Source organism: Nicotiana tabacum, chromosome 1 (assembly GCF_000715075.1).
Source record: "Nicotiana tabacum cultivar K326 chromosome 1, ASM71507v2, whole genome shotgun sequence".
Classification (NCBI taxonomy): domain Eukaryota; kingdom Viridiplantae; phylum Streptophyta; class Magnoliopsida; order Solanales; family Solanaceae; genus Nicotiana; species Nicotiana tabacum.
Window position 1 is genome coordinate 40,006,578 of NC_134080.1, and position 20,055 is coordinate 40,026,632.

At 38.1% G+C, this 20,055-nt stretch overlaps 1 protein-coding gene across 1 annotated transcript; it reads left to right on the forward strand.

Moving 5' to 3' along the window:
* Positions 1–2,539: 2,539 nt before the first annotated feature.
* On the forward strand, positions 2,540–19,711 carry LOC107810486 (uncharacterized). Its single transcript, XM_016635276.2, has 13 exons — positions 2,540–2,764; positions 2,879–2,945; positions 3,050–3,160; positions 4,046–4,241; positions 6,355–6,440; positions 6,654–6,849; positions 7,015–7,126; positions 16,147–16,274; positions 16,409–16,615; positions 16,746–16,855; positions 17,619–17,748; positions 17,989–18,138; positions 19,215–19,711. The coding sequence occupies exons 1-13, from the start codon at positions 2,668–2,670 to the stop codon at positions 19,434–19,436; spliced, it is 1,812 nt and encodes a 603-aa protein (XP_016490762.1). The 5' UTR covers positions 2,540–2,667; the 3' UTR covers positions 19,437–19,711.
* The last annotated feature ends 344 nt before the right edge of the window (positions 19,712–20,055 follow it).

The following is a 20,055-nucleotide window of genomic DNA, read 5'->3' on the forward strand; positions in this document are numbered from 1 at the left end:
CTAGCAGTTGAAGACAAAGTACTATCGGACTAGTCCCACCCCCGGTACAAAGGAAGAAAAACGCTCGACTACCTCTTAACCTTCAACCCTAATGCTCGACCTCCATGTCCTACCTGACCACCTCAACCTAAATACTTCTTAGGTTATCATCTACCTCTTCTCAACCTAAATACTTCTTAGGTTACCATCTACCTCTTCTCATACTTACCAAGGCCAACTGCTTACACCTCCTAACCGGGGCATCTAGGCTTCTCCTCAACACGTGCCCCAACCATCTAAGTCTCGCTTCCCGCATCTTGTCGTTCATGGGAGCCTCGCCCACTTTCTCCCAAATATCTTCATTCCTAATCTTATCTAGCCTAGTATGCTCTCACATCATCTCAACATTCTCATTTCTGCTACTTTAATCTTCTGGGTATGTGAATTCTTGACAGGCTAACACTCAACCTCATACAATATGGCCGGTCTAACCACCACTCTATAGAACTTACCTTTAAGTTTCGGTGGCACATTCTTGTCATACAGGACTCCAGACGCCAGCCTTCATTTCATCCACCCCACCGCTATATGGTGCGTGACATCCTCGTCGATCTTCCCGCCCCCTGGATAACTGACCCAAGGTACTTGAAATTACCTCTCTTGGAGATGACTTGTGAGTCAAGCCTCACGTCCATATCTGTTTCCTATGTCCCGTCGCTGAACTTGTACTATAGATGTTCTATTTTAATCTTACTAAACTTGAAACCTTTAGATTCAAGGGCATGTCTCTAAACCTCTAGTCTCTCGTTAATGTCGCCTTCATCTCATCAATCAGAACTATATCATCAGCGAACCACATATACCATGGCACTTCTCATTGAATATGGCGTGTTGTGCATCCATCGCATAGCGAATAAGAACGGGCCGAGCGCAGATACTTAGTGTAACCTTATAACAATTGGAAAGTGCTCCGAGTTTCCCCCAACGGTCTTAACCCAGATCTTAGCTCTATCATACATATCCTTTATCGCCCTAATATAAGCTACCGACACACCTTTCACCTCCAGGCATCTCCAAAGAACCTCCCTAGGGACCTTATCATACGATTTCTTTAGGTCAATAAACACCATATGCATATCCTTCTTCCTACCCCTGTACTGTTTCACCAACTTCCTAATAAGTTGGATAGCTTCCGTAGTAGAGCAACCTGACATGAATCCGAATTGGTTGTCTGATATAGACATTGCCCTCCTCACCCCCTCTTCCACCACCCTCTCCCAAACTATTTTCAGTCCTTTTTTTTCCTTTCAAATAATCAAGAAAAGGACTGAAAATGAAAGAAAAAATAAAGGAAAGGAAAGAGCCAAATTCATCAAAAGAAACCCATCACAAAGTCATGGAATGAAAATAGGAGAAAGGACATGAGATTGATATTCCTCGAGACCACTCTTATCACTACAAATTTGAAAATGGGCACTTGAACAAAGGAACACGATGAAGAAGGAAAATAATGAGAACAATCGAAAAAGAAAATCATAATAAAAGAAAAAGAAAAATGACGTGGAATTAACGTGGCAATGCATGGGATGCATTGTTATGGGTTACATCTAGTTATAGTATTCATAGTGGTAATAATTTCACTTCGAATTAATTTATGAGGGTCATAAGACCCCGCAAAGTAAAATAGTGTATTTGACAAAGTAGGACAAGCCCAAGAGGTAATTACGTAGGGAATTATAGAAATGTCCCCAAAAAGTCCTAACTTACCAACCTCTAGCTATTAATTACAGGCTTATCAAAACTAGCTAAGCACATGTAGAAATTGAAAATCCAAAGAAATAAGGTTCTTTCTCACCAAGAATCACACACAATGATCTCCTTTCATATTTTTAAGTGTAATTAGTAACATTAAATGCAAGAAGGAAAGAAAATTTTATGGGTGAGGTAGCAAATAAGGTAATGAAATACAAAAAAATATACATACAAGATTCCAAAAATCTAAGCAAAAAAGAACTTTTTTCAATGGATATGGTTGAGATTCATTGAAAACATATAGACGAGTCAACATACGAAATTTGAGGAAGTTTGGAGGTGATTTGAACTGATTTACTATCAAAATTCGTAGTTAAAATCGAGTTCAAAAAATTCTTTTGCGACACATGTATCACACATAAATGGATATACATGTGATACACATTTGATACAAATATGATACATATGTAATACATCGTGTGATAAACCCATCAATTTTTTCATGTTCATTTCTACTTTGAATTTTCAATTCAAACCACCTTAAAACTCTACCAAATCATCCCAAAACTGAGATTCAAGCTCCTAAAGATGTATTTATTCTAATAACACCCACTCAAAAAAGTAAAAAATTGACATTTTTTGACTACAAATAACTAATTAGCTAATATTAATAATATTTGATTACTATTAGTAATATTTTATGAATTGATCAATTTTTATAATAAGCTATTAATAAATGGACATAGGTAATATTTTCCCTATTTTCCCACTTATCTATACCAAGCCATTCTTAACATCAGTCCAAAAAGCTACCAAAAATAACTAAATCTAAAAATTAAACCCAAATAAAAAAACGCAGGACATTTCTCCGATAGGGTCTCGTCAAACGTGAATCAGAAAACGTAGGTCGCTCCGCCGTAAGCTAATTTCTGGACAATGGCAAAGCAGAAAGAAACTTCCGCCATGGAAATTGACGATCAGACTTCTACTCCCTCTGATCAGATCACAACTAACCCTAAGTTCTCCGTCAATGGCAAGAGCTTATGCATTGAAACTTCTTCATTCTTTTTCCAATTGCGATGAAAATTGTGGAATGTTATTATCTGTTAGATCACTAAATTTTAGCTACTTTTATATTGTTTTGTAGTGTTACAGCTTTTAAAATCTGCTCAAATGCAGCATGGATTGCGATTCGGCGATTACGCTCGTTACAGGTACGATTCCATCACATATCCACACACATGTTCAGCAGGAAATTAGGCATGATTCGTTTTGAGTGATTTTGGTGTAAACGGATTAATAAAATTGGAATTTGCAGGAGGTATTGTACGGCTCGATTAAGGAGATTGTATAAATCGCTCAAGTTCACTCACGGACGTGTGAAGTACACTAAGCGTGCGATTTCAGTAGCTACGGTCACTGAAGTGAGGTTTGTGTGTTTTCATTTTGTTTGTGATGTTTTTTCTATTACTAGTGTTTATTTTTCTTTGGGTTTTAAGTGATGGATTTGTTGAGATTTCCCCCTTTTTTTGGTTTCATTGTTTGAATTAAGGACCCCTAGCCTGCCGGAACATGTAGAAATGAATATGAAAATGATATTTACTTGTGACAACAATGCCAAGTATTCTTCAATTTCAAATTAATTAGGGTCGAAGATATGAATCCTTTATATGCATTCCATTTTGTTTGATCCGTTTGTCTTTAAGACAAATGAGGGGTGTTCTAAAACTAAACCTAAGGATTCTCAAAATCTCAACACTTTTTTTAAATACTAGTGGTGTATGGGACAACTTGCGTTCAATGATTCCACCATGTACTTGCTACTTCCCACTAATAAAGGTACTGGATAAGCTTGATTCGATGCAAAAAAAGACATCAGTTGAAAATTCATGCGAGCATTGCCTAGTGAAGGTTTGTCAGAAAAGGGAAAAAAGAAAGGAAATAGAAGAGTTTCTGCTCTATTGGGTTGTTCTATTCATCATTGTTAGCTTTGGAAGTCTAAGTTCTAATTTCTCACATTATTTGATGCTGATTAAGCTATAATGACGCCTTGTTTTGTGCTTTTGGATGCATTTTCTTGAGTTATTTTCTGAAATTTTAAATGTTAAATTTTTAGTTCCTCGTATAAGTGTATAGAGGGAAGTATTGTACTTTTTTGGGTAGTACGGTCAATGGTTTCGGTGAGACGGGAGCCTATTGAGTTATGAACGATCTTATCTGCCCAATATGAGTCATATTTTCTTTGTTGTTTCCTGAATGTATGAAATTGTAAGACTCAAAACTTAACAATGTCAATGATTTGGGCTCATTGTAGGTTTCTTCACTTGGTTCTCTATACAGCTGAGAGAGCTTGGAGTCATGCTATGGAAAAGAAAACATTGCCTGATGGACCAAATGCACGCCAAAGAAGCTATCTCATTGGTCGGTTGAGAAAGGCGGTTAAATGGGCTAGTCTTTTCCAGGAATTGTGTTCCTTCAAGGGAGATTCGAGAACATCTTTAGAAGCGGAGGTATGCTTCCTGTAGCATTATTCTCATATACCTGGCATTATGCTTGCTCATGAGAGCATTTGATTTAGTCACTAGCCCAAACCTTTAGTCTTCTGGTCCAATGCTGAGGTGCTGCCTGCTGAGTTGTTGATATTCTCAAAGTGCTTTTTCCTTCATGCTATCTTTGAAGTTCTCTTCGTTTATTTTTCTTTTGATAAGGATGATTATTCTGAAATACTTGAATTCAGGGAATGGAGTTCATGCCACCAATGAATAAAAATGTGGTGGTCGCCTGAAAGCCATTGGTACCTATAGAATCGCTTTTGTGCTCCAGATTTTGGTGGATAAGCTTGATTCGATGTTAATGTCTTATGGCATAAATAATGAAAGAAAATATATGCTTTTGTGACTTATTGCTCTTTTATCTTTCAAACGCTTGCTTTTGTCAGTGTTAAAGTTGGATTTAATTCACAGATTTACTGGCTAATAGCTGACACTACCACCGCTTTAGCCGGCAAAAATCATTATGGTCCTTGAGGAGTTTTTACTTTCGGTTAAGAACCTGATCCTTTAAACAGTGTCTGAAGTTTTAGCCTTTAGGAGGGCCATTTGCTGTATGAAACTTTCAAGAATTAGCATTTGAAGAACTGAGATCGGAGAGAAGTTTCAGATCATCTAAAGTTATCATATGTTTTTCGTCTACTTGTTAATCAACTATCAACTATACCTCTATCCCAAATTAGTTGGGTTCGATGATATGAATCATCTATATATTTCATTCCATTTGGGTCCATTTCTTTATAATATTGCGTAAGCAATTTGTCGTTTGAGGCAAATTAGATTTAAATCTTGTATTATCTCACTCTGGATCTAATGTAAGTGTAAGAAAAACAATTTGAGTATTAACCTCGACTAGTTGATATCTTTATATGGATTTTTTTCTTCTACTCTATTTTATTCTTAGTTAAGTCTGCAGTGATTCCTAAAGATTGTAGATCTTATAAGATAACTTCTCTCAATGTGATTTTAGATTTACCGCGTTCCTTTTAGCACCTTCAATCACCATAGTGGTGCACTTATGAACCTAAATGACCCAAATATACGTCTTACTGTGAGGACTCATCATAATGTAGTTATTTTTATGCTGATGTCAACTTACCACAATCATCTTTCATTTGTTAATGGAATCGGCAGTGAAGCTTACATAGTGGAGTTATCTTATACTTTCTATGACTTCATAAGTGCTGGCATCTTTGTCTAGGTAGTAGCTTATACTCTTGGAAAGGATAAAACAAATCAATCCAAGTGACTTACTTGGATAAAAAATAAAGAAAATAATAAAATGAAGGATAAAAGGTAAAGAAAACTACAAAAGAGCCTCACAGGGATTACAACAAGGGGTCCAATCTTGCTGTTGATATTTGAAGGAAAAGAAATATAAGTGTTACATGTGCAAACGCTCGAGAGAATATGTGCACTTGATAGCAGTTACTATGGACACTGCACAATAGTGAAACTTTTCTGTATACAGTGGTTAATATTGGCCATGGTCAAGGATGTGATGTTCAGCTAAACTTTCAGAAGAAGAAAAATATAGATTCTTTGGCTATCATTCTGGTTCTAAATAACTGTTTAGTGCTGCCAATTTCCACTATTCTATCTGCACTTTCGTGAGGCTACTCATTTACCTTGCCTTTTTGGCACCTTTCTTTTATATGTTGGTGGTATAACAGAGAACCAAATGTAGAGAATCATATTAGGTTGTAAATTCTCTACTTAGGTATACTGCTTATACGCAGGAGATTTTCCCGTAATTAATAAAATTATTTACGTTATAAAAAAAATAGAGAATCAAACTCTGCAGATTGTTGAAAATAGGAAGTTTTTGGAGATTTGGCATAGTCAATAGTTAATTAATCTAAATTACTGAATACCCAAGTTATTCTATTTCCATTTCTAGTCACCCCCTTTTAGCATTGTCATTATTCTTTTTCTTTGCTCTTCTACAAGTGTGGTGTTCTGTTTTATGTTTCAATGCTTGAAGCAATTCGACATAGTTTTTAATTGTTGGCTTAAATCTTCAAAAAGTTTGTTCTTTTAAAGTTATTGAGCAATCTTGTTTGTTAATCTGCAGGCTTATGCTGCATACATGAAAGGGAGTTTATTATTTGAACAAGATCAGAATTGGGACGTTGCTCTAAAATGCTTCAAAAGTGCCAGGTACATTAGTTTTTATGGAGATGTATACTTCCTTTATTTCTGAGAATATAATGCCCAGTGTGTCTACTTTGTTTCTAAATGAAATCTGTAGAGGAAGTTGTGGAAATCTGTCCATTTTCCTGCTCCCTATATCCACTTCTTTTATCAGATATTACAGTTATACTATTGTTTCATCAAGGTCCTAAATGCTCGCTATCTGACTAATTTGAATAGGGCTGTGTATGAAGAACTTGGAAAATATGGAGATTTAGAGAACCAAGTATTGTGCCGTGAGCGGGTTGAGGAACTAGAACCTAGTATCAGATATTGCTTACACAAGATTGGTGAGTCTAACCTACAAACATCTGAACTCGTTTCCATCGGTGAAATGGAAGGGCCTGCTCTGGACCTTTTCAAAGCAAAGTTGGAGGTGAGCTGTCCTTTCTTAGAGTATCTACGCTTTTTAGGCACTAATCTTTTGTAAAATATTATTGCGTCCAATTGTACCCTGGATGCTGTCTTTCTCTGGAATCTTTCGAACAATGAATTTTAGGATTATTTACTCCTAATTGGTCTCTCTTTTCTTGGTTTACAGGCTGCTATGGCAGAGGCAAGATCTCAGCAGGCTGCATCTATGACAGAATTCCATTGGCTTGGAAATAGATTTCCAATTTCAAATGCAAAGACACGGGTGTCCATTTTGAAAGGTATGTAAATACTTAGATGCAAAAGGTAGCACTTTGATTGAAAAATGATATAGCCAACTTTCTGGAAGTTCTAACATTAGCAAGTTTGTTTTATCTATGAGTTTGGAATTCTTCCAGTCTACTATTTTATACCAAATTCCACTATTTCAACCTAGTTCCAAATTTTGGTCTGTGTACTTGTGTTCTTTAACGAAGCATTTCTAGGCATTCTTTGATGTTCCACTTAGCTTTTGAGTGTCTATAAATGAAGTCCATGTAGATTGTGGTGTAGATTGTGGAGCACTCTCTGTGACCCTTGTGAGTTGCCTTCTACATTTAAGCTTCTTAGCAGTTGCAAATTTGCGTCTAGTCCCTGCGACAGTGATGATAGCATATAACGGCATACAGAATATGCATCAAGTAACTACTTTATGCTCAACTCTACAGTACTGAAAAATCTGCTCTCAGGCACACTCCCCGAGGAGCCTGAGAACCTGGAATTTTGAGTTCATACAAACACCATCGGAGAGCCACTAGTGACGCGAGCTGACCCCTGCAGACAGCTCCGCCATCAGATCTCCCACGCGCCACCACGCGCCGGCGAGCACTCCACCACGCGCCAGCACGTGAGCCTACTCCGGGCAACTTTTCAACTTTTTTCTTCAGGACAGCCTCTTTAGCACCCTATTCCGACCCAACCCATCCTGACAGTTCTAGATTCCGACCACTTTTACTTTTCTCTGGCGACGGGAAGCTTTTTTCCAGCCATTTTTCAATCATTTTTCATTCAGCCGCAAAACAAAATTCTCTCTTCTTCTTCTTCTCAAGTCTGCAGAATACCATTACGGGGAGCTTCTCAACGGAACCAAACATCTCCTTCTTCGGAATCAGTATTCACCCACTGTGATTATTACCAAACACCCTCTATAATTTTCATAACCTGAGCAGCTGGTTAGTATAATATGGGAGACAACAAGATATACTTCAACGCCGGATTCAAATCTTTCGACATCACCAGATGGAACTCCAACAAAGATATATGGTTTGAATGGGTGGAGAGAAGTCGCAACATGATGAGATGCTTATCCATGGGTAGAAAGACAATGGAATGGATTTGCTTTGTACTCTAAGAAGCCTCGATAGATCAAAAGAATTTAGTGAAGAGATGGAAGTATAAGGAAAAATGACAGAACATTTCTGCACTAGGAAATTTAACGCTCATGGAAGATATATGAGTATTCTGTCACTAAAGGGAGAAGGGAGGTCAGTTATTATAATCCCAGAGTTAGCTTTGAATGCAGGCTGGAAAGACATAACAGCTAAGATAGAAAGATTCATCTATCATGTCCCCAAGCTGAATACCACAGTACCACCCAGAAACACTGTGGATAACTATCCTTATGTCAAAGCAGTTAAGGAGAGTAAATGGCAATCCAATACCCTTTGAGAGGCAAATGTCAGCACAAACAATGGAGATATCTCTGTTTTGGAACCTTCAGGAGCGGAGGACACAGGTTTACTAAACGATGCATTATTGGGTATTTTGGGAAAGAAATCACTGAGAGACCCACTTTAGCAGACATAAGGCGATGGGCTACTGCTTCATGAACAAAGCATATTGAGTCAACATGTATGACATGACTGGCAACATGTTTCTATTTGAGTTTCCGAACAGATATATGGCTGAGCAGATTCTGCAAGGAGATTGGAGATGGAAAAAGTTCAAGCTTCATCTGGAATGGTGGAACTACACTGCTGGGTGCATTCCAAACTCTCAAATTGTGGAAACATGCTGGATTAGAGCCATGGGGATTCCCTTACATCTGTGGTCACAAAAGATCTTCAAAGAAATAGGAGATCTTTGTGAGGGATGGATAGCTACTGAAGAAGAAATTGATCTCAACCTTAAGTGCGCTAGAATTCAAATTGTTGGTGATGGTAGAAAGATTCCTAATGAGATTGGGATTGAAAGAGAAGGGATCAAATTTTTCATCCCAATCTGGGCTGAAAAACATGCAAGATTTGAGCTGAAGTCGTTGGAAAACACACATAGCTTTGGAGCAGAGAGAAGCATGAGCGACCAAGTGGAATGCACCATATTGCAAAATAATAATAAAGGAAAGGCACTGGTGCAACATACGCAAGGTCCAAGTTCGACAAATCTGAGCATTAATGCGGCGAATAATGAGCTGAAATCATATGGGTCTGATTTGGCTGCACAAGTCATTTTTAATGATCTCGCGTGTGAGACCACTGAAGAAATTAGGCTGACGCCTTATATTGAGGAACTGGGGTGCACCTCTTACTTGAAAGTCAAAGAATCCAATCCAGGGGATCCAATTCCCGTTGCAAACCTTGAAATTATGCCACATGCAACACATATGAGTTGCGATCAGCCAGAAGGTGAAGTAGAGATACGAATACTGGGACATAAGGCAGAGGAGCATACCATAAACAAAAAGATGGGGGAAGATCAAGTTGAAAATGCATTGGAGCACCAACAACAGCTAAAGCACTTCAACTCTATCCAAGATTGGGAAATTGAGGAGGTTACTCCTATATCAGTACAACAACACAATCAAGTAATGGATAAAGAGATGGATGCAACACTGTGGGTCCATCAAAATATGATCAAATTGGGGAAAATGTTTGGAGTAGATTTTCAAGGCCACGAAGAAGAAGCATTGGAGTTACTAATGCAAATTGACAGTTGCAGACAAGTTAGAAGAGTGGAGACAAAGATGGAGGTGAAGAAACAAAGGTTCAAAGGCTCATTGGAATTAAAAGGATTAACCTCCTTTGATGTCAAATTCAAGAGTGATGGGAAAAGGAGTAGGGGTATAGATCTATCTATTATTGCAATATGAAGATCAATTTAATTTCATGGAATGTTAGGGCATTAAATGATTAGAAGAAAAGGGAGATCATAAAAAGTCAAGTGCTGAATTGGAAGGCATATATTATCTGTATGTAAGAGACAAAAGTGGAGTGGGATATCAAGGAAATAGTCAATCAAATTTGGGGTGAGAGATGAGTGAGGTACGCATGTTTAGAAGCTAGCGGCACGAGAGGGGGGATTTTGTTACTATGGGATTACAGAGTATGGAAATGGGAGGTGTTACAGATTGGTGCATACACTTTGACATGCAAGTTTGAGGCTCTTTTACAGAATTTTCAATGTCATATAACAGGAGTGTATGCCCCAAATTGCAGAATAGAAAGAAGAATAGTATGGAGAGAAATTGGATTGATGGAAGGCCCTTGGGTAGTCTGTGGTGATTTTAACGTCACAAGGTACCCTTCTGAAAAACAGGAATGCTCGAGGAGGTCCAGAGAGATGGTGGAATTCTCGGATTTTATAGAAGACATGAAGTTGATAGATCTTCAACTCGAAGGAGGATACTATACTTGGTTCAAAGGGGATAATCATACAACCGCGTCTAGAATTGATAGATTTCTCATTTCAGAAGAATGGGATGAAAGCTTCAGAAATATCAAGCAAACTCTCCAACAAAGGCTGATTTCTGACCCTTCACCAGTGGCTCTATGCTGTGGTGCCTTGGAATAAGCTAAATCATACTTTAAGTTTGAAAACTGGTGGCTTAACGTGGAAGGTTTTGATGACAGAATTAGAAACTAGTGGACATCTTTTGAATTTTCAGGAAGACCAGACTATATTTTAGCTTGCAAATTAAAAACTCTCAAAGGCAAGCTAAAAGAATGGAGCAGAAGTTGTAAAGGAAATCTGGGATTGCAAAAATCAAAATTGCTGAGTCAATTGGCAGGTTTTGAGGCAACACAACAATTAAGAGCTCTGACAGAGGAGGAATCAGTGAGGAAGGCAGCTACCCTCATGGAGTTCGAGGATCATCTCAAGAACGAAGAAAGTGCATGGGGACAGAAATCAAGAGCGTTGTGGCTCAACGAAGAGGATAGGAATACAAAGTTTTTCCATCGTACTGCCAATGCACACAAGAGAAACAACAACATTGATCAACTAATGATTCAAGATGAAGCAGTTGAGGAGTCAGACAGAATAAAGAATGTGATCATTGAATTCTACAAGGGGTTATACATAGAACCTGAAGAGTGGAGACCGACAGTCAGTTTCAAAACAATCCAAAAATCTTTGAATTAGAGGAGTCTTTACAGAGTAAATTTGAGGAACAAGAAGTCCTGAGCTGTCTGAAGATGTGTGCAACTGACAAGGCCCCAGGTCCAGATGGATACACAATGGGTTTTTCATTAGGTGCCGGGATATTTTGAAGCACGACATCATGGAGGCCTTCAACAACTTCCATCCTCAGGAGATGTTTGAGAAAAGCTTCAATGCAACATACATAGCCTTGATTCCAAAGAAGACAGGTGCGAAAGAATTGAGAGGTTTCAGGCCAAAGAACCCGGAATCCTATGCAAACTAGATATTGAGAAGGCTTATGATCATGTCAACTGGAGCTTTCTACTGAAATTGTTAGAACAAATGGGTTTTGGGCAGAAATGGATCAGTTGGATGAAATTTTGCATATCTACTGTTACATTCTCCATTCTCATAAATGGATTTCCTGAAAGTTTCTTCCATGCACACAAAGGTCTAAGACAAGGTGATCCTTTATCTCCCTTTCTATTCATTATAGCCATGGAAGGACTCAACAACATGATTAAAACGATCAAAGTCAATGGATGGGTTAAAGGTTTCAAAATTCACATGAATGGGGCAAACAATCTAGAGATCACACATCTTCAATATGCTGATGATACTCTAGTCTTCTGTGACGCTGAAGAGGAGCAACTTAGGTTTCTAAGGATCATCTTGGTCTTATTTGAGGGAATTTCGGGACTACACATCAACTGGAGAAAGAGCGATATTTATCCCATTAATGAAGTTAATAACATGGAGCAACTGACACAAATTATGAGAGGAGAAGTAGGGTCCCTACCAACTGTATACCTTGGGATGCCTCTTGGTGCAAGATCCAAATACAAGGAGATCTGGAATTCAGTCATTGAAAAGTGCCAGAAGAAGCTGTCAAGATGGAAATCGCAATACCTATCAATGGGGGGCAGGCTAGTTTTAATCAACTCAGTATTAAACTCACTTCCTACTTACATGATGTCTTTGTTCCCAATTCCTGCCTGAATGATACAGAGACTGGACAAAACTCCGAAGATCCTTCCTTTGGCGAGGGAATAAGGAGAAAAAGGTCTTAAATGGAAGACTCACAATGGCCAAAAAACAAGGTGGTTTAGAAATAAGAAATTTGAAGAATCAAAGCAAGGCTCTTACAATGAAATGGCTATGGAATATTCTCAAGAACCTCAAACTTTATGGAGCAAAGTGATCAAAGCTAAGTACAATGAGGAAATAACTGGGTGTCAAACAAAGTCAGCACATCATATGGAGTTAGTGTGTGGAAATCCATCAGAGAACTTTGGCCTATAATGAAGATTCACTCTTCCATAAGAGTGAAAAACGGAAGGAACATATCATTCTGGAATGACAATTGGTTGGGACATGGAAGCCTAAAGGAAAGATACCCCGATATGTTTGGTTTGGCACAAAATCAGCATAGGACAATAGCTGATATGTGGAGTTATCAAGGATGGGAACTCACTCTTAGAAGACAGCTGAATGACTGGGAGATAACAAGATTAACTGACCTCTACAAAGAGCTGGAAGCACTTAAAGGGTTACAGGAAGGGGTGGATTCACTTTGGTGGCAGAGGCACAACAGAGGGGTCTATCAGGTGAAGGATGCATATAAGATTTTGAATCAAAATGATCTTCAGATAGATGCTTGGCCATGGAAGCATATATGGAAAACAAAGATTCCATATAAAGTAGCATGTTTCTCTTGGCTACTAGCAAAGGAGGCTGTATTAACCCAGGATAATCTCATAAAAAGAGGAATTTCTCTGTGTTCAAAATGTTGTGTGGGGAAAACGCTGAGACTGTTAGCCATTTATTTCTACATTTCAAGATAACAGACCAACTATGGAAAATCTTTATTAGTCTTAGGGGTATTTCATGGACAATGCCATGCAGGATTAATGAAGTTCTTTATAGTTGGGAAGAAGCTGGTGCTGAAGCAACTAGCAGAGATGGATGGAAGACTGTCCCGGCTTGTATCTGGTGGACAGTTTGGAGGGAAGGAATGCTAGATGTTTTGAAGATAGAAGCAACCCAGTACAGAAGATCAAACTCAATTGTATTCTTCTTTTTTGTTTTTGGTATAAACAGATTTACACAGAAGATACATTGACAATCGTAGACATACTAGGATCTTGCTAGGTTGCACAACAACACATCTACTTACCACCTACTTGTCAATCTGGTTTTCAGTACAACCTATGTACTGATGTTATTAATACATACAAAAGTTATCAATTCAAAAAAAAGAATATGCATCAAGTGTGGGAAACCAAATATTGTAAGGAAATGCCTAGTAGGAATGCCATGTTGCATATAATGCAATGAGTCTTTGATCTTACGAAGAATGAAGTATACAAACACATATAGTGTACCTAAAAAGTACATCAATGTTGTTGCTTTTAGTGGGAAACCAGAATTTTCACTGGCTTTAACTTGAGAGGCTCGTAATGAAGTTTTTCAGTTTCTCCTCCTAGTTTTTGCATAACTAGTGAAGTACGAATGACACCTTTTAATATTTGAAAATATTTTAATTTTGAACTTCCGGTTTTACTTTTAATGATATGCTTTTTTAACCACAGTAATCTCATGGCATATTTAAGACCGCAAGTTTTAAAGGTCCCTTTTTTTCCTCTTAAACTTCATGCACAGTCAAAAATCCCACCATATAAATTGAAACGGAGGGAGAATTTTTTTTTTTTTTGATGAAGTGAATATTATTAACAAACAGACAGAAAGTGTCATCCCAAAAATATCAACAAAAGATCTATCATAAGACTAAGGAGCTGATAAATTCCAAAAAGGATTTAGGGTTATAAACAGGGGTAAGATTGACCCAGCTAAAAAGATTAACTAAACATTTGGCTTTAAGAGAATGATTGGCAGTTGAGACCCCATCAAAGCATCTCTGATTCCTTTCGGTCCATATACACCACAAAATACAAGCAGGAACCATAGCCCAGATCCTTTTGATGGTTTTATCAACTTTCCATGAGCACCAACTCACAAAAGCCTCCCTGACACTGCATGGCATAGACCAATGCAGACCAAAAAGAGCTAGGAACATGTTCCACATGTCTGTTGCAACTGAGAAATGAAGAAACAAATGATTAATTGACTCAGACTTGCAGAGGCACATGTAACACCTATTAGGTAGCTGAAAATTTCTCCTGATGAGATTGTCTTGTGTTAAGCAAGAGCCCGCCCTTTAGAGTGATCCAGCTAAAACAGATAACTTTTGGTGGCAGCTTAGTTTTCCAGATTAATTTCCATGGCCATTGATCAATCATTTCTTTATTGGAGCTCAAGTGGGAGTAGCCTGCTTTGACGGAGTAAGTGCCCTCTTTGTTGTTGCAACATTTAAGCTTGTCTCTTCCCTCGATGACGACTATGTTGTTATGCAGGCTTCCAAGAAGTGAAGCCAGATCTTCTAGCCAGATCTTCTATCTCCCAATCATTAAGATCCCTTCTTACGTTTAGATTCCATGTATTGTCCTCCCTGTTTTGAGCAATAGTAGAGTCTGGATTGGTTGCAATTAGGAATAATCTTGGGTAGACCTCCTTTAGTGTAGTGTGCCCCAACCATTTGTCCTTCCAAAATTGGATGTGTGCACCATTTCCCACTTGCAGTGACGTGTTTCTTGAGAAATCCCCCCAAAGTTTCATGATATTCTTCCACAGCCCAGTTCCATATGGTGTTCTAACCATATTAGTGCACCAGTGACTAGAAGTCCCATACTTTGCTTGGATGATCTCTTTCCAGAACCCAACTTCCTCCTGGTTATACCTCCAGTGCCATTTCATAAGCATGCATTTGTTGTGAAGTGCCAGATCTTTAACTCCAAGGCCCCCATGTGTTTTGGGCATTGTAACTTTGGACCATTTGACTAAGTGAAACTTATGCTCTTTACTGTTACCCTCCCATAGGAAAGATCTTCTGAGTTTGTCTAGTTGTTTTTGCACTTTGACTGTGATTGGGAATAGGGACATAAAATAGGTAGGTGTACTATCCAAAACACTACTGATGAGTGTTAATCTACCCCCAAAAGAAAGGTACTGTTGCTGACATGATGCCAATCTTTTCTCAAACTTTTCAATGATCACATTCCAAATATCAGTTGGCCTGTGTCTAGCACCCAAGGGGAGACCTAAGTAGGTAGTAGGAAATGATCCTGTGGTGCAGAACATAATATCAGCCAGCTCCTCCAAGTGAGGTACCACATTAACAGGATAAATGATACTCTTGGACATGTTAATGTGAAGTCCTGAAATAGCTTCAAAAATCATCAGAGTGAGTTTTTTTTTCTGCATCACAGAAAATAATGGTGTCATCTGCAAATAAGAGGTGGGATACAGAGATTGATGAGCCTGAGACGTTCCCCATTTCAAAACCTTTCAACCATTGCAATTGCTGGGCCTTTTCTAGCATTCTACTAAGCCCCTCCATAGCCAGAATGAAGAGAAAGGGAGACAGGGGGTCTCCTTGCCTAATCCCTCTTTTAGGAGAGAAAAATCCCACTGGGCTTCTGATGACAAGAATAGAGTACTTCTCTGAGGTGAAGCTATATCTATTCCACTTGATCCATCTTTCACCAAATCCCATTTGCCTTAGAATTGATATAAGGTAAAGCCAGTTGAGTTTGCCAAAGGCCTTCTCAATGTCAAGCTTAAAAAGGAGACCAGGTTCACCACTTCTTTGTCTCCAGTCGAGAACTTCATTTGCCTGCCTTTTATGAATGCATTTTGATAACCGGATACCAGCTTCCCAATCACTTTCTTCTCTTCTAACCACTTCTTTAGATTTTTGTCAACTAATTGCATATCTGCCATTAAAACATCATGTTGGGTTTTAACTTTATTTCAAGCTTATATTATGCACTGGAAAATTCATCAGCCCAGGAACTGGAGAAAGATATCCATGGTTCAGCCGCTGATTCTCTTCCGGCAGAGAAGAAACTTGTGTTATATGACAAAATATTTGCAGCATATCACGAAGCCAGGAGCTGCATCCGGAATGACCTGGTGAGTAACTACTCATATCATGTGGAAGTTGCTGATTTCTTGGAAATTTTCAAGTTGGTTCTGTTATTTCGTACATCAAATTAACATCCTATATTAGTCTTATGCATATCTTACGCAAATGGTTTCCCTTCTAGGTTACTGCAGCTAATTCGGAAAATGTGAAGGATGAGTTAAGTGGCTTGGATAAAGCCATTGGTGCAATTTTGGGGCAGAGAACCATTGAGCGGAATCAGTTGTTAGTGAAAATAGCTAAAAGCAAGCTCAACAAGGTCCGTGATGATAAAAATGAAAAGGTCACAAAGCCCGAGGAGCTTGTCCGGCTATATGATCTATTGTTACAGGTAACAGTTGTTTTTAGTGTAAATTTTTTATATCTTTAATCAGAGCATTTTAGATCAGAGTTGTCAATATGACAAAGTTCAGTTATATATCTATTTTGGACCACTCCCTTAACTGCTCCCTCTGATGCAGAATACTGCTGATCTTTTTGATCTAGTTAGTTCTGGTAGAGACAGAAAAATGGAAGAAGTTGCCTTAGCTGAAGAGTGCGAGCTGAGAAGCATGGTTTTCCGAGCAGAAAGGTCTGACTTTTCTTACTTTATTATGTGTAGATCTTTCATTATTTCTTTCATTGTGTGATAGTTGAAATGAAAATTTGTGGGAGGAGAGAGTGAAAGACTATCTTCATATGGTTTTTAGCATTTATGACTTGTAAAACTAGCATTATTGGTGAATTTACAGAAAGGAGATCCGGGACTTTTGGTGTCCCATATGAGGAAGTTGTACACTTCAATATACACTTAAGTGATAATCAATGAAAGTATGAGTCAGTGATACTATGTATGATTGTACTTTGCCTATTTTGAAATTATGGTTCCAATGTCAGTATCTATGTAGGCTTCAATATCATCTCAGATGAAGGACATCGTTGGATTGGTGTATTTACCTCCTGTCAGTAACTTCACGACTTAACTGAGTTTCATTCCACATTTGTATCTTGTGCAGAATTTTGTTCCTTTAGATATAGTAGACCTGTATTTGATGCTGCTCATTTAAACTTCTTGCTAGACATATAGGAACGTTATTGATCCTTCTATGTTAAGACTAAAGCCTATTTTAAAAAATGATTTTGCTTTTGCACTATAATGAGATCCTGTTATTTAGTCCTCTTCCCCTTGCTCCCTCTCTATCTTCATCCAGGAAGCACTAGTCATCTTAGCTTTTCAGGATCTATCTGTTAGTGAAGTTTTCCAGGGTTGCAGATTTGTTTATCTTTAACAGTCTTAGAATGGTTATCTTTTTGTCTGAAATCAATTAAAATGTTTTATTTCAATTTCCTGCCAGGTGCTTCTACTTGGCGAAGTCCTACAGTTCAGCAGGAAAGAGGACAGAAGCTTATGCCTTGTACTGTCAAGCTCGTTCTTTAGCTGATGCAGCTCTTAAGAAACTGCAGTCTGCGAATGATGCTGATCAGGTAAGCACTTTATCAATCAAATTACCTGCTTTTACTATATAAGTTTGATTGTGCATCTCGTCTTAATGTTTGATGATAGAGCTTCCAAGCTGCTTCTTATTGGATGAAATTTTGATGCATAATTGTAGGATTTCTTATATTTTCTTACTTGTGTTGCTTCAATCAGTAATGAGTCTGGGTGTGAAGGTGTCCTCTTTCCCATTTCTCCTTTTGTCATTGTTTTCTCTCCATCTGTATCAGGTCATGATCAAGGAACTGAAAACACTGTATAACGAGAGTAGATCTAACAGCTGTATAGAGCATGCCAAAGGAATTATGGAGGAGGAGAAGGCTCCTGAAAACCTCTCGAAGAAGATATCCAATATCTCACTTAATGGAACTGATAAGAAGGTATGATTTGGCCTCCCATATGTTTCTTAAGTACTTCTGCAATGATTTCCAGTAGTTAATGTGTTGTAGCATTCGCCTTTTTTGCGATGTTCATGGTGCATATTGAACCACATCTCTCTTAGATTACTATATGGAAAACCTGGGAATGAAACTCATGGAGATGTCCTGTGTTGTTGAACCATTTCTAACCAGCTTCTTCTATGACCTTTTCTTTTTGGGTTCGATGACATTGAAGAAAGAAAGTTTGGATCCTTGTGAAGAATAATTATTGACTGTTGAAATATGTGAAAACGCAAGAATTGGAACATTGATAGTATGAACTAATCTTTATTTTTAGAGAGGTTCAAATACTTGTTAATCCAAAATCTAATTTACGCTAGATGAGCATCTCGCTTTTCTTAGCAGAATTATTGATAGCTTTCTCCATCTCCTGTCCTTCAGAGGATACTGCATCTTGTGTGCGTGATTCTTTAAATCAATAGGCTTATTGTAAAATGAAGTTGTAAATTCTGTTGCTTTTCAAGTATTTGTGCTGGAAAAGGTTTCAACTCAGGAAATGATAATGTTTCTTTATTGATAATTGCATTATGTGTTTGACATCAACTAACCCACCCTCCCCCCTCCCCCCCCCCAAAAAAAAACCACCCCAAAGTATAAGTTTTTCAGGTTTTATCCATTTATTACCAGATACTCCCAACTGTGGGCCTATATGCTAGAGAGTTCCATATAAGCTAGCTGATCCATTTTGTTCTAGTACACATTAGGGTAACCTGAATGTTTGAAGCACCGAGTATGACAAATAATTCTGCGTTGATAAATTTTAGATATTCCACATCTGGTAGTTACTTAAAATGTTGATACTACTTCTCTTTCAGTAGTTCCGTGGCAGTTGGTCGCCAATTTGTTTTGTGCTCCAACAACTGGGTCCTTTTTCACATCTTTGTTGGTGGAGTTGCTTTTAGGCATTATATTTTGTTTTTCTTTCTTTCCTACTTTGCATAATTTCTGCTTCCATTTCTTTTATGTGATCTTATTCCCCCAACTTTTGTGTAATTCATGTTTTATACTTGTTTCAGGTGGAGAAACTTCTCATGGAAAAAATGGATACATACGAGTCAGCTGTTGGTGAAGCTAACGTGAAGGTTGCTCCTCGAATTGAAAATTTTCCACCTGCCTTCCAACCAGTGCCTCGCAATCCCATCGTGTTGGATCTGGCTTATAACCTTATTGAGTTCCCATCACTGGACGCTCGGATGAAGAAAGATAAGAAGGGCTTCATTAGTAGATTTTGGGGTTGAGCTTCTCTTTTCTTTGGTCATTGATTTGTCAGTTGCACCATAGAGTCGAGGCAATTTTGTCAAATTTTTACTGCGAGATTCTTCGACATGCCTTTAGAATTTTTTTTCTTTACCTGAGAATTTCGAGAAATTTTCATTCTATATGACGCGTTTTTCCCGAAGTTCTAATTAGCACAGATTTCAAAAGAATATTTAAGAGGTCCATTAATTTGTTACATCAAAATGGTTTGCTTGAGCAGACAGTGAACTTATTTAGAAGTGTATTCTACTCTCAAGTTGCATTGTCTCTGTATTTCAACCAAAAGGAGAATAAAAAATACCGAGTTTGTTCTGAACAAAGGAGGGACATCGGTGAGCTCTAGTTCAGTTGGAATCAAAGTTCATTCTTTAAACTGTTATGAGTTGGATTCCTAATGATGTGGTCGTCTCTCTGTATTTGTTCCTAATTCTCTGTATTTGTTCCTAATTCTTACATCTAGGGGTGTGCAAATGAAACCAACAAACCACACAAACTCGATAACTCGAGTCAAACCGAGAAAAGAAATTCGACTATGGTTTGGTTTGATTTGGTTTGGTGTTAGAAAAAAAAACCTGACCATATTTAATTTGGTCTGGTTTT

Bases quoted from the DNA above. Each gene is read 5' to 3' on its own strand.
- LOC107810486 (XM_016635276.2), top strand. From the start codon at position 2,668: ATGGCAAAGCAGAAAGAAACTTCCGCCATGGAAATTGACGATCAGACT. The intron at 2,946-3,049 runs GTACGATTCCAT...TGGAATTTGCAG, and splicing joins GGCGATTACGCTCGTTACAG to GAGGTATTGTACGGCTCGAT. The intron at 6,850-7,014 runs GTGAGCTGTCCT...CTTGGTTTACAG, and splicing joins TTTTCAAAGCAAAGTTGGAG to GCTGCTATGGCAGAGGCAAG.